General features: G+C 24.2%; 5 protein-coding genes across 5 annotated transcripts; 2 read left to right on the top strand and 3 right to left on the bottom strand.

Moving 5' to 3' along the window:
* Positions 1–7: 7 nt before the first annotated feature.
* Positions 8–839, bottom strand: SRAE_1000191700 (C-type lectin domain and C-type lectin-like domain and C-type lectin fold domain-containing protein; the record flags this gene model as incomplete). Its single annotated transcript, XM_024648933.1, has 2 exons — positions 8–270; positions 314–839. 2 exons carry the CDS (start codon positions 837–839, stop codon positions 8–10), a joined length of 789 nt encoding a protein of 262 aa, XP_024502860.1.
* A 572-nt stretch (positions 840–1,411) lies between these two features.
* On the top strand, positions 1,412–3,786 carry SRAE_1000191600 (Striated muscle preferentially expressed protein kinase; the record flags this gene model as incomplete). Its single annotated transcript, XM_024648932.1, has 4 exons — positions 1,412–1,421; positions 1,494–2,951; positions 3,104–3,385; positions 3,677–3,786. 4 exons carry the CDS (start codon positions 1,412–1,414, stop codon positions 3,784–3,786), a joined length of 1,860 nt encoding a protein of 619 aa, XP_024502859.1.
* A 961-nt stretch (positions 3,787–4,747) lies between these two features.
* On the bottom strand, positions 4,748–5,308 carry SRAE_1000191500 (Alpha crystallin/Hsp20 domain and HSP20-like chaperone domain-containing protein; the record flags this gene model as incomplete). The annotated part of the gene is made up of 1 exon (XM_024648931.1): positions 4,748–5,308. The coding sequence occupies one exon, from the start codon at positions 5,306–5,308 to the stop codon at positions 4,748–4,750; it is 561 nt and encodes a 186-aa protein (XP_024502858.1).
* A 3,103-nt stretch (positions 5,309–8,411) lies between these two features.
* On the top strand, positions 8,412–10,879 carry SRAE_1000191400 (Ribonucleoside-diphosphate reductase large subunit; the record flags this gene model as incomplete). Its single annotated transcript, XM_024648929.1, has 2 exons — positions 8,412–8,537; positions 8,585–10,879. The coding sequence occupies 2 exons, from the start codon at positions 8,412–8,414 to the stop codon at positions 10,877–10,879; spliced, it is 2,421 nt and encodes an 806-aa protein (XP_024502857.1).
* Positions 10,880–10,961: 82 nt separating this feature from the next.
* On the bottom strand, positions 10,962–12,450 carry SRAE_1000191300 (UDP-glucuronosyl/UDP-glucosyltransferase family-containing protein; the record flags this gene model as incomplete). Its single annotated transcript, XM_024648928.1, has 2 exons — positions 10,962–12,004; positions 12,042–12,450. 2 exons carry the CDS (start codon positions 12,448–12,450, stop codon positions 10,962–10,964), a joined length of 1,452 nt encoding a protein of 483 aa, XP_024502856.1.
* Positions 12,451–13,440: the final 990 nt, after the last annotated feature.

Raw genomic sequence — 13,440 nt, 5'->3', positions numbered from 1 at the left:
CTACAAATTAAATGAGAAATATTAATTTACAAACAGCAATAGTATGATGTGGATGACTATTTCTGTCACTTCTAATGTTAGCCCATTTTCCACTTTTTAACATTACTAAATTAGACATATTTTGTCGTTGTCTAGGCATATATTTATCCCAATTTTGATATTTACTAAAATCACTACCATCAACCCATACCCAATTCAATTTTCTTTTTCCCCCACCAATTCCACCTAGTAAAATTTTATGTAAATGTGGTGAATGTTTTAAAGATAATTCTACAAGCATCAAATTAAATTAAGTGGAAAATATTAAACTTACTTAAAACAAACTCGTTTTCTTCTTTTGAATTAATTGATGCTAAAGAAGCCTCTTCACCATGAATCATAGCCTCCTTTCGACATAGAGTTTCAGCCTCACTTATTAATGATGTTTTAATAATTTTGAAACAAGCATTATTTAAATTAAATGGAATCCATGATTTAGGGCAATCAACTGATGATTTAATTGGTTGAATTAAATTTTTTTGACATACAAATTGTGATGGTACCATGCAATTTGAATTAACCCATAAACCATTTTCTAAAATTTTTAAACATCCTAATGATGGTGAAGCATTAGATAATGAGTTAAATGGATCAAAATTTGTAAAAGTTATAGGATAAATTTCATTCCATTTTAAAATAGAATTACTATTATTTTCTTTTGACATTGATGCAGATAACCATTTTGAACCAAAAAATGCATAATAATCACGTATAAAATCATTTTGATGTTTTGTTTCTATACTTAATAAATTTGCATTAAACTTTTGATAACAATATTCTTTAGCATCATAAAAATTCATTTTTTTTCCCACCATAAAATAACATGATTTAGATATTTTATCATAATCCCAATGTTTAGGACAAATAGATAATAAAGATGATGTAACATAAAATATTAAATAATTAAAAATAAAAATAATTTTCCAATAATAAATCATATTTTAATATAATTTAATACATTTATACAATAAATTGTTAACTTTTACTTACTTTTTATCAACAAAGAAAACTTGTCCAATTAATATGATAATATATTCTCGGAAGTCTTCAGCCCATTTTTCATTAAATTCCTTCCCCTTTCTATAATCATTGTCAATTAATATTAATATAACAGGTTAACTTGAATTAACAATTGTATACGTTTATTTTTAATTTGAATCTAAGAAAAAGAAAAGTAATTTCGAAATGTAATTATTAATCTTCAGTATAACAAGTTACGGACTATATATTTTGACCGTAACTTTTGTTATATTGCTTTACAATGTATATAATTAAATAAAAGAAGATTAATAATTGATGATATTAAAAGATATACATGTATGAAGGCTGTTTACTAGTCATTTTATTATTATTTATTAATAACAAATTATTAATGTATAATAGTAAATATAAAAAAAAAATTAATTAATTAAATAATAATAAATTAATTAATAATAAAAATAATTTTTTTATAGGAAATCGAAATGTATCTAAATTACCTGAAAATGGATATGATATGACACCTGAAGAATGTAAACCAAGAATAAGAAGAGGATTACATAATATGTCAATACATCAAGGAAATACTATTGAACTTCAAGTATGTGTTACAGGAAATCCAACTCCAACAATAAAATGGTTTAAAGATGGTGAAGAAGTTAGAAATGATGGACCTAATGGAAGAAGAGTTTTATGGACTGATGAACGTGGTATTCATCATATGCTTATTCTTAATGCCTCACCTGATGATGAGGGTGAATATTCATTAGTTGCTGAAAATAAATTAGGAACTGCAAAAACAGAATGTTGTATTGGTATTATAAGACCCAAAATGTATGAAGAAAATGAACGTGGTGGAATGCCATTCCCACCTGGATTTATAAGACAATTAAAAAATAAACATGTATTTACACATTTACCAACAATATTTGATTGTTTAGTTGTTGGTCATCCATCACCTGAAGTTGATTGGTATCATAATGGAGTTAAAATAGTACCTAATGGAAGGTGTAAAATGCAATCTTGTGGAGGTGGAAGTCATGCGTTGATAATTCTTGATACATTACCAGAAGACTCTGGTGAGTATGTAGCTGTTGCAAAAAATTCACATGGTACTGCATCATCATCAGCTGTATTAGATGTCACAGTACCACATTTAGATAAAATAAAATTTAATGACTTAATTGATGTAACACCATATTTAACAGAAGAATACGGTTTTAAAAAAATAAACTTTGCAAGTTTTCCAACTCCTCCAGATCGTGGTCCATTTATCAAAGAAGTTACAGGTCATTATTTAACTCTTTCATGGATTCCAACAAAGAGATCTCCACCTAGATATCCACAAGTCACTTATTGTATTGAAATTAGAGAATTACCAGAAAAAGATTGGACATTATTGGATTATAATATTCCAGAACCAGTTTGTAAAGTTCGTAATCTTGAACTTGGTAAAAGTTATCAATTCCGTGTACGTGCTGAAAATATATATGGTATATCTGAACCATCACCAGCTTCACCACCATCTAGATTAATGGCACCACCACAACCAGTTTTAGATAGGAATAAAAAAATTATTCCACTTCTTGATCCATATGCTGAGAAGGCATTAAATGATTCATATGCTGAACAGTATGCATGTGCACCATACTTTGCACCAGGTGTCATTGAAAAAAGATATTGTGCAGAGAATGATACATTAATATTATGCCTTAATTATTCTGGATATCCTGATCCAACAATTGAATGGAAATTCCGTGGTTGGCCATTAGATATATCATCTCCAACATCAACAGTTAGAATTATTAATCATGCTGGTACTGAAACATTATTAAGTATAGCTGGTTTTTCAAAAGATAATATTGGACAATATCAATGTATAGCAAAAAATCAATGGGGAGAAGCACAACAAAATATATTTGTAGAATTAGCTAGTAAGTTTTATAGTTGATTTTTTTTTTTCATTGTCGTGAATATTTTTAATGAGTTTTTTTTTCTTTTTATTTACTGAGTTATTTGTTTTATTTTATCCTTATTAAAATTATAATTCATTTTCCCTATTTAATATTATCTTATTTTTTTTCAGCTCGACCACACTTTATACAACCATTAACAGATCATGTTACAAGTGATCGTAAACCTTTAAGACTTGATGTGCGTGTTGAAGGAAGTCCATTTCCAGATTTAAAATGGATGAAAGAATGGAGACCATTGGCAGAATCTGCCAGGGTTAAATTTGTACAAGATGGACCATATTTATGTTCATTAATAATAACAGATCCTATTTGGCGTGACTCTGGTATTTATTCTTTGATTGCTGTTAATGAAGCAGGACAAGCAACAAGTAGTTGCACTGTTACAGTAGAAGGTTTGCCTTTAAATTAATTCACAACTTACCTGTTTGTCTTTTGTATTATGTGTATTCAAAACATAACAATTTTTTTTTTCACATTAACTATTTGTTCACTTATTTTGGTGAAGATAAGTTTAATTTTTAGGAAAATATTTATAACTTTAGAGGTAGTTTGAATTTTTTTTTAAAAACATACATTAATATTGTTGTTCGTAGTGTTTAACTTTTAAAAAAAAAAAAAGGTCCTGTCAAAGCACAAATATAATATTTTTTATAATATTTTAACTTATATTTATTTTTTTTTAGCACAATCAGATTGTGAGGAAAGCTCAATAAAATGTAATACAGAGTATATGAAAACTAGAACCTTAAACGACATTGTAGAATGCGATGAAGAAGAATGTAGAAAAGAATAAATCATTACATTAATTATATATATATAATCAAATATGAAAATAGCAGTACATAATTTTTTTTCTCTTAAAATTTAGCTTTTATGTATATCATTTCCGGTCTTCAATAATAACCAAAAAAAAATTCAATTTTATTTTTGTAATATATTTTACAATGAATGATAACTTTTATATCATTTTACTGTCCATATCAGTGCCGGGATATGGATTAATGTAATATCATTGTATAACAGTACATTAATGAGACTATATAGATTTAATTTTATAGATAGTATATGGTAATTTTATTGTAGATTTATGCTCATTATTAATGATTTTATTTTCTTTTATGTTCAATTAACGATAACAAATAAAACGCTTTATTAAAAGAAATTCTTTGATACAAACAACTAAGTTAATAAAAAAGGAATTTATTACTTTCTAATAAAAAAGATATTTTATAATCCTAATAAATCTTTTACCCATTACAAAATGTTACAACATTCAATAAATAATATTATATTTTAAATACATAATATATAAAGGGGTATATTTATTATTTAATAAAAATTATCTTTAAAAATATTTTTACATAAATATCATTATAATATTTATCTTTATTTTTTAAATAATTAACAAAACTTTAAATCAAAATAACAATATCTTTTTATATAAAATTTTCATTCAAAAAATAATCACATGATCAAATTATATATAAACATATTTTTAAGAAAATAAACAATGAAAAAATATCAAAATAAATTTGTTCATCCTTGACAACAAATTGAATTACTTTATTTTATTAATTTTTGTTAACTTATACGAATAATTTGGTATAAAACCATCTTTTAAAATAAAAATTTATTATCATGTAAAAATAAATTTTTAATAAACTATCTTTTTTATTAGAAATTAATATTATATGGAGTGGAAAAAAAAAAGAAATAAATTTTTTTTTGTACAAAAATATTGAATACTCTTTGTGTTAGTTAAGTTTTTTTTGAAGAGCACATGCTTCAATAATTAATTGTCCTTTAGAATTTAAATTTGTCTTAAGTGTATTCATGTCAATTGTTGATGGAATATAAATTTCATGAGTAAAACAGTTACTTATATGATTTGATTGACTGTCTTCTTTGTGTTGAGCATTAATGTGAAGGTTATTACCTTTAAGCTCAATATTTATTTCTTCAGGTTTAAAATCACCCATATTTAGGACAGAATAAAAATTTCCTTGAGAATCAAAATGATTATTTGTTAAACTTCCATGACATCCAGGTGCTATATTGTTATGAATTTCATTCATTTTAACACGCCATTCTTCAGAAAATGGATCAAGTGAATGAATTTCCATCATCTTTTGATTAAATTCATTGAAATGATGTGAATGTTCTGGAAAATGTTGTTGAAGGAGTGATGTTGCTTGATTTGGAAATGAAGATGTTGTAGAGTCACCAAATGTTTTCTTGTGAAATTCATCAAAATTTTGCATTGGATCTCTAGGATCTGTAACTTTGAATTCATGGTGTTGATGTAATACAGACATTTTTGTAGTACAATATTAGTTAAAAATTTATTCTTTATATAATGTTATAACAATAAGGTGAATCACTTATATAATAATTAATTTTGAAATGTTGAAAGCACTCCTCTTTAAAAATTATTTTTTTTTCACTATTTTTATCAAAATAATGTTGGTTATTTGAAGTATGCAATAGTTTAATTATCTCAATTGCGAAAGCATATGCTATTTTGAAACGCCATAATGTTTTTGTTATTATTAAACGCTACGTGGGTACAATAATTGAATAAAAGATGATAATAAGTTGCAAATGAATAAAAACATCAAAAACAGCCCCGTTAAATTTAAAAAATATATATAGCGAAACATTATGTATGTACGTGATTTTTTAAATTTTTGATTATTTTAAATAATTTATTTGAAAACTTAACACATTATGTAATAAGTCAGTTGATGTTATAATATATTCTATCTTACTATTAAAAATATTATTTTAAATTATAAAAAATAATGTGATTCAATATTAAAATATAAAACGATTCAATTTTATGATTTAAAATGTGATAAAATTAAACTTTTTAAATTTCAAACATTATTAAAACTATTTCTTTTCTTAATGCAAATTTTCTTTTAAAAGTAGTATTAAATTACAAACAAAATAAATAATAAAAGAATATAAAAGATTTTGCGTAGATAATATTCAATATACATATAATAAAATCTAAGTTAATAAATATTTTCACATTAAAATAATAATATTAGAAAAGCAATAATTTTTACAAATAAAAAAAAAATTTAAAATTAAAAATAAATTTTGATTTTTTTAATTATAAAATATCTACACTGTTTGTTATATAAAAATTAATTTGCTATTAGTGCAAAATTTATTTTTTATAGAAAATATTTATATTATCTACTTTTAAACTTGATGTATTTTTAATTAAAAAATAATAAATATTTTTTCCAAAGATATTCAATTTTATTTTTAATTAATATGTTACTTGAAAGAATTGAGTTAATTTTTTAAATTATAATTTCTATAAAAATATTAAATTTTTATCAAAAATTTTTTTGTATAAATTTGTTTTAGCTATTCTGTTGAAATTATTCTTCAACTTATTCTTGATAAGATTCACTAAAAATAATTAATGTAGTAGCTGATCTTTGTGTTTTGTCGTCATTAATTAATCAAAATTTTTATCATTAGATTATTAATATAGACAAAAAGTGTACAAATGATAAAAATAATATATTTGCACCTAAATGTAACTATCTTTCTAGTATTATAGAAAAGTATAAAATTTAACAATTCAAGTATAATGTTTCCTTTTTTTTCATAATAAAACTTTGAAAAAAAATCGATACAAATTTAAACATTATTTTTGTATATTTCTTCAACTGCAAAAGAATCTCTTCCAAATTGAAACTACTTTCTAGGATGTTAAAACTTTTTTTTCTTAATGAAATATTTTAACTTTGGATTTTGTTAAAAAAAAATACTATATATATTTAAGAAGATAATCCACTAACGCTAATAACTCTCCATCAATACATTTAAAAAATTAAAAAAAAAATAAGGGTCATCATTTATCAATATCCAACAAGTTAAACGACCGATTCTAAAATAAAATAAGTTTCATTTAAGAAGATCAGATTTTTCAGATAATTAAAATTTCTATAATACGCTCATATTTTTTTTTTGCAAAATATTGATGATATTTACTATTATCGGATAATGTGGGATGTTAAATAAATTCACCTGATATATAAAAAACTTGAATAAACATTAAATTATTTTTCAAAAAGTTTTTTTACTTAAAAAACTGACTTTTTATTTGAATGAACAAATTTTACACCTCTTTATACATAGTATTATTTAATATAAAAAAATTAATCAAAAGTACATTTATGTCTACCTATTGAAAATTGTCATTAAATACTGGAAATATTTTATCACTATATTATGTCATATTTAAATGTTGTTTTTAAATTGAATGATTTTGGAATTGTCAATTATCTCTGTAAAAGTAAAGATTATTTTTATAATAAAAATGGTTGATGTTATCAAAGATAATAAATATCAAAAATCATGGTAGGGTACAGATTCTATATTATAATTAAAAATATTATTATTTTTTTTTTATTTAAAAAATATTTCTTAATTTTTTTTAAATATTATGATGTTTATTAATTATATGTTATATATAAAATAATAGAAACAAATAGAATATTTGCATATTACGTAGAAAGACATACTTTTTACAATAATAACAGCTAAATATTTATTTAGTAAATGTTTACTTCAAATAATTTAATAGTAAAAGAAATCTTCAGGTTCATTTAAAAAGTTTTTACTAGAAAAAGTCAATTTTCCTTGTGATATTAGAAAAGAATATTTACTTTAAAAGAATGCCAAATACATATACAACAAGATAACTAACTCACTACCAATTAATCAAAATTTAACAAAAATTGTTTTGAATGTTTTTTACATTATTTCAAAAAGTTTTTATTCAAAAAACTAATTCTTTTTTTTTAAAAATTAACACCCCCCATATACTAAGAATTAACTTTAAAATTTAGTACGTCTTATTACTATATCTTATATAAATATACTACACAATCTTTTTCACACTTTACCTTTAAAAATGATAAACCCACGAATGTAGAAAGATATCATTTATTTTTATAATATCAATTTTATATAAATGAAAGGTTCAATGTTATAAATAAAAAAATTTAATCTTCTTTGCGTTACATTTGATATTTTTGCATGAGACTCCATTCAGTGTGATACCTTATCTTAATATAATACATTAAAAGAAAAAAGTCATTAATTCTATTCTTTCTTACTTATATATTTGACATTGTAAAAAAAAAAGCAATGAATCGTTGACCAGTATGTAACAATTATTATTGGCGCAAAAACGATGAAAAAAACCAATTATTGACAATTTTTGGCGCTATTGAAATAGGCGTTACGATTAATGTTTCATTATTATAAAATAACCTGTAACAATTGGAATTAAGAGTAGTGAAGAGGGCGATTACTGCTTTATCTCAGAGAGAGGACTAAGACTAATTGGTTTTTTTTAAACTCTATTCATTCTATAATTTTAAATACAATATGAAACGTACTAACTCTTTATATGTTGAGAAGCGTGATGGACGTAGGGAAAATGTTCATTTTGACAAAATTACTTCAAGAATCTCCAAACTTTGTTACAAACTTAATATGGATTACATTGATCCAGTAGGTTTCAGTTTTTTTAAACAAATATTATTTCTTTTTTTTACTAGTGTTTGGTAACGTTTAAAGTTATCCAAGGATTGTATAATGGTGTATCAACAGTTGAATTAGATAATTTAGCTGCTGAAGTTTCTGCAAGTATGACGACAATTCATCCAGATTATGCTATACTAGCTGCAAGAATTGCTGTTTCTAATATGCATAAACAAACAAAGAAAAGTTTTTCAGAAGCTATGAGTGACTTATATAACTATCGTCATTCTGTAACAGGAGTACATTTGCCAATGATAAGTGAGGAAACTCACAACATCATCAAAAAACATGCTGATAAACTTAATTCTGCTATCGTTTATAACAGAGATTTTGATTTCTCTTATTTTGGATTTAAGACACTTGAACGTTCATATCTATTAAAAATAAATGGGAAAGTTGCTGAAAGACCACAACATTTATTAATGCGTGTGGCAGTTGGAATTCATGGGGATGATATTAATTCTGTTATTGAAACATATGACTATATGTCTCAGAAGTGGTTTACTCATGCCTCTCCAACATTATTTAATGCAGGAACCAGACGTCCACAGCTGTCTTCGTGTTTCTTACTAACAATGTCTGATGATTCAATTGAAGGTATATATGATACTCTTAAACAATGTGCATTAATTTCAAAATCTGCTGGCGGTATTGGATTGAATGTTCATTGTATTCGTGCTAATGGTTCTTTTATTGGTGGTACAAATGGTACATCTAATGGATTAATACCAATGTTGAGAGTTTTTAACAATACAGCACGCTATGTTGACCAAGGGGGAAATAAAAGACCTGGAGCATTTGCTATATATCTAGAACCATGGCATGCTGACATTTTAGAATTTTTGGATCTTAAGAAAAATACAGGCCCTGAAGAAGAAAGAGCTCGTGATTTATTTTATGGTCTTTGGATTCCTGATTTATTTATGAAACGTGTAGAGAAAGACTCTTATTGGTCTTTGATGTGCCCCCACGAATGTCCTGGACTTGAGGATACTTGGGGTGAGGCTTTTGAGGAATTATATCACAAGTATGAAAATGAGAAACGTTACAGAAAACAAATAAAGGCCAGAGTTATTTGGCAAAAGATTTGTGAAAGTCAAATTGAAACCGGAACACCTTATATGGTTTACAAAGATCATTGTAATCGTAAAAGTAATCAACAAAATCTTGGAACCATTAAATGTTCAAATTTATGTACTGAAATTGTTGAATATTGTGCACCAGATGAAGTTGCTGTATGTAATCTAGGATCTATTGCTCTTAATAGATTTGTTGAAGTTGTAGATGGTAAACCTGCTTTTAATTTCAAACAACTTCATGTTGTTTCTAAAATTCTAACTAAAAATTTGAATAAAATTATTGATGTCAATTATTATCCTGTCCCTGAAGCCAGAAAATCAAATATGAGACACCGTCCAATTGGTATTGGTGTTCAGGGTTTAGCTGATGCATTTATGCTTATGCGTTATCCTTTCACTTCACCTGCCGCTAAAGAACTTAATAAGTTGATTTTTGAAACAATTTACCATGGAGCATTGGAAGCTTCATGTGAAGTAGCTGAACGTGATGGTCCTTATGAGACATATGATGGATCTCCAGTATCAAAAGGTATTCTTCAATATGACATGTGGAATGTCAAACCAAGTGATTTATGGGATTGGGAAACTTTAAAAGCAGACATTGCAAAACATGGTGTAAGAAATTCTTTATTACTTGCTCCAATGCCAACTGCTTCAACTGCACAGATTCTAGGAAATAATGAATCTATTGAACCATATACTTCTAACATTTACACTAGACGTGTTCTTTCAGGAGATTTCCAAATTGTCAATCCTCATCTTCTTAAAGATTTAATTGATCTTAACATATGGAGTGAAGAGTTAATGAATGAGATAATAGCTAATAATGGATCTATCCAAAATATTAAAGAAATTCCACCTAATATTAAAGAACTTTATAAAACTGTTTGGGAAATATCTCAAAAAGATATAATTGAGATGGCTGCTGATCGTGGTGCTTTTATAGATCAATCACAATCGCTTAATCTTCATGTTGCTAAACCATCATATGCCATTTGTAGTTCAATGCATTTTCATAGTTGGAAACGTGGATTAAAAACTGGAATGTATTACTTAAGAACAAAACCTGCTGCTGATGCTGTTAAATTTAGTGTTGATAAATCAGCAATACAAAATTCTTCAAAAACTCCTTTAGGTGAAAAACATGATAATGCAAAAGAAAATGTCATGAAGGGAAAGGTAAATTCAATTCGTGAGGAGGATGAATCTATGTGCCTCTCATGCAGTGGTTAATTTTTGTTTTATTAATTTTATTATTTTAAATATTTTTTAAATAAATCATTTTACAACTAGTACTAATTATATATTTAAGAAACTATGTCAACAATAATATGATAAAAATACTAATAATTATTATTGTATCAAAGTAGTACCTCGTCATAAAGTTAATATTTTTTCCTTTTATATGCCAAAATTCATCACTTTTTGGATATTTATGTTTAATTTTAATAATTTTTTTGATATTGAAAGCACTTTCTTTTGTTGGATTAATAATTCTATCATCCATAAATGTTCGTAGTTTTTCTACATTTATTTTATACTTTTTATTTTCAAGAATTTTAATTATCTTATGATAAATTTTATCTGGTGATAATTTAAATTTGTTTAATCTTTCTAATACACCAAGTAAATATCCATTTAAAGTATTTTTTGTTTGATCTATATAAAATGGTATTGATAACATTGGTACTCCACCACAAATACCTTCTCTAAAACTTTTTAATCCTCCATGAGTTATAAAAAGTTTAGTTTTATTATGATTTAATATCATTGTTTGAGGTGCCCATTTTAATAAATGAACATTTGATGGAATAGTTAAATTTGTTATATTAATATTTATACTCCAAATAATTGTATAATTATTTAGTTTATTAAAAACTTTTAAAAAATTTTTAATTACTTTTTGAGGTGCCCAGTTCCAGGGCATTTGTGAACCAAAAGCCATATATATTATTCCTTTAGTTTTATTATCATTTAAAAGTAAATTTAAATTTGAATTTATATTAATTATTCCATCCATTTTAGGAATATGATTACATGAACTTCCAGTATATGTAATTGAAGATGTCATTGGTGATGGAAGAAAAAGTTTATCAAATGTTTCTAAGACATTCCATGAAGAGTATGAATAAAATTTTTCTAATGATATTGTTACATTAAAAATATCAGCAATCATTTGATTTATTGAAGAAATACCATTTGAAAAGGCATTATATTCATTATAATTACTATGAAATGTTTTAAACCTATAATAAAAATTTTCAGGTTTAAAAATTGTTTCTCCATCAAAATATATATTTCCTTCAATAAGATAATATCTTTCTAAACCTCTAAATAAAGCTTGATAAAAAGTATAATCTAAAAATAAATAGTAAAAATAATATTAAAAAAATACCAGTAGTAGAAAGTGATATAATAGGAATATTATTTTTTTCTTTCATATATACAGCTGACGTAGCTGCTTGACCAAATAATGCTTCATTTACTATTACTGCATCCCATTTAGTATTAATAATATCAATATAATCAAAACTTTTAGATAAATGCATACCATAATTGACCATTAATTTAATTAAAAGTTGTACTATTGATGATGATGATTTACACCATGTTAATCTACCAAAAAATTCAATTTGTGCATCATAAGTTTCTGTATCATTAAATAATATTTCCTTTGTAATAATTCCATCATATTTTCCTATACTTTTAATACCATAATTTAGTAATGTAACATTATTTCCTTGTAAAACTAGTTCTTTTGCTAAAGGATAAATTGAAACAGAATGAGATTTAGAACTAAACATATTATGAATTAAAATATTTTCAGAATATACTATACAAAAATTCATATACAAAATAATCTTTACAAATATCTGTTTCATTTTAAGCTTTTTTCAAAATTAATTTTAATAATAGAAAAAGTTGATATAATGTTTATTTATAATAATATTTAATATAAACCATAACGACTACACACTTTTTTTTGAATAGGTTTTTATTACATAACTACAAGGCGTTTTAAAAGAATCTTTGATAATTCTTATCTTGTATAATCATATCAAATATAATTATGAATAGACACAATATTATTATTAAAGGAAGTTTTAGTTCATCTTATCATAATTTTATATAGCTACGTATCTTATTATGTTTTAAAAATACTTAAGAATAAACTATAGTATTTATATAGTAAAAATTCATATTAAAACTAATACAACAATTTTTTGTTTAACTATTTATATAATAACTTTTTAGTCTGAATAAAAATGATAATGAACATAACAACAAACATTAAAAAATTGGTAATTACATAAATGGTACTTCAATTAACACCACACGCTATCAACCCTATTTAAAATTATATTTAAATTTTGGTGTTCCTTACCTAAAATTGTTTTGAAATCCTGCTATTAAGTATAAAAAATTAATCATAATAACATTTTTAATATTTGAAAAATGAAAAGGTAGAAGAATTTATAAAACAAAAGTAAATTACTTTTTTCAAATAACACTTATATTTTTTTAAACTGTTTATTAAAAAGTAATTGTAAAAGAAAATACTTCTATAGTTATATTTTTAAGATTATAATATATATTCACCATATCTTATAACTTTTTTTGTTAAAGAACAAAGCTAATCATTTAAAAAAAATAATAATAAAAAAAAAATTAATTCCTGGTTACAATAAGATATCATACATCTAAAATAATATTTATTTTTACCATAATATTATTATATATTTAAACTAATAATAATATTCATTGTCATTAACTTTTTAATTACCTAACTTAAT

Source organism: Strongyloides ratti, assembly GCF_001040885.1.
Source record: "Strongyloides ratti genome assembly S_ratti_ED321, chromosome : 1".
In the NCBI taxonomy this organism is placed as follows: Eukaryota; Metazoa; Nematoda; class Chromadorea; order Rhabditida; family Strongyloididae; genus Strongyloides; species Strongyloides ratti.
Note: the sequence above shows the minus strand (reverse complement) of the source record. Positions and strands in the feature narration are given on the sequence as shown.